Raw genomic sequence first — 1339 nt, 5'->3', positions numbered from 1 at the left:
CTCTTCAGGGTGACACACCTGAGCAGGTCAGGGGGACACGGGGGTGACACACAGGGGACACAGAAGGGACACAGGGACACACAGAGGGACACAGGGTGACACAGACAGGTGACACAGACAGGTGACACCGAGGTGACACTCACCTGGCCGCGGTCTCTTCAGCGTCACACACCTGAGCAGGTCGTGCCGTGCCAGCAGCCGCAGCAGCTGCCGCAGCAGGCCCAGGTCGGGCAGGGGCACACAGGGACACACAGGGACACACAGAGGGACACAGGGTGACACAGACAGGTGACAATGAGGTGACACTCACCTGGCCGCGGTCTCTTCAGGGTGACACACCTGAGCAGGTCGGGCTGGGGGACACGGGGGGCACACAGAGCAGGGTTTGGGGGACACGGGGGTGACACAAGGACACACAGGGTGACACAGACAGGTGACAATGCAGTGACAATGCAGTGACACTCACCTGGCCTCGGCCTCTTCAGCGTGACACACCTGAGCAGGTCGTGCCGTGCCAGCAGCCGCAGCAGCTGCCGCAGCAGGCCCAGGTCCCCCTCGTGGCACAGCCCGCGCCGCTCCAGCTCCAGCAGCAGCTCCAGCCCGTCCCGGGGGTCCCGCCGCCCCCTCGGGGGGCTGGCCCCGCTGTCACCGTCCCCGGGGCACGGTGACAGGGCCTCGTCCAGCAGGAAGGACAGCACGGTGACGTCGGCCGGGGTCAGCTGCGCGGCCAGCACCTCGAAGAGGCGGTGCAGGGACAGCATGCCGTGGAAGTGCAGGCACTCGTCCTCCTCCTCCCACATCGGGGGGACACTGCTGTCACCGCTGGCACTGCTGGCACCGCTGGCACCGCTGGCACCGCGGCGGTGGCGGCTGGCACCTCCCCCCCCGGGCGGGGAGTGCAGCTGCGACAGCGCCCGCAGGGACTCCACGGTGAGGGTGGCACGGACACGGGGGTGGCACCTGGGGACAGGAAAAAGTGTGAGGGGACACAGGGGACACCTGGGGACAGGGGACACTGTGAGGGGACACAAAAGGGTGGCACAGACACGGGGGTGGCACCTGGGGACAGGGAACAGTGTGAGAGGTGACAGTGACACGGGGGTGGTGGCACCTGGGGACAGGAAAATGTGTGAGGGGACACAAAAGTGTGGCAGGGACACGGGGGTGGCACCTGGGGGACAGGGGACAGTGTGAGGGGTGGTAGTGACCAGGGGGTGGTGGCACCTGGGGGACAAGGAAAGGGTGAGGGGACATGGGGGACACCTGGGAGACAGGGGACAGTGTGAGGGGACACAGGGATGGTGGCACTTGGGGGACAAGGAAGGGGTGAGGGGACACA

General features: G+C 67.1%; 1 protein-coding gene across 1 annotated transcript; it reads right to left on the bottom strand.

Moving 5' to 3' along the window:
- Positions 1-143: 143 nt before the first annotated feature.
- LOC120502289 (DNA-binding death effector domain-containing protein 2-like) lies at positions 144-967 on the bottom strand (the record flags this gene model as incomplete). Its single annotated transcript, XM_039709561.1, has 2 exons — positions 496-967; positions 144-172 (listed from the first exon to the last, which is right to left on the bottom strand). Coding segments are annotated over exons 1-2 (334 nt in total), but the record flags the coding sequence as incomplete, so codon positions are not given.
- Between the last annotated feature and the right edge of the window lie 372 nt (positions 968-1339).

The sequence above is a fragment of the Passer montanus genome, unplaced genomic scaffold (genome assembly GCF_014805655.1).
Source record: "Passer montanus isolate IOZ18808 unplaced genomic scaffold, ASM1480565v1 scaffold2143, whole genome shotgun sequence".
NCBI classification, from domain to species: Eukaryota; Metazoa; Chordata; class Aves; order Passeriformes; family Passeridae; genus Passer; species Passer montanus.
This window is presented reverse-complemented; position numbering and strand designations above follow the sequence as displayed.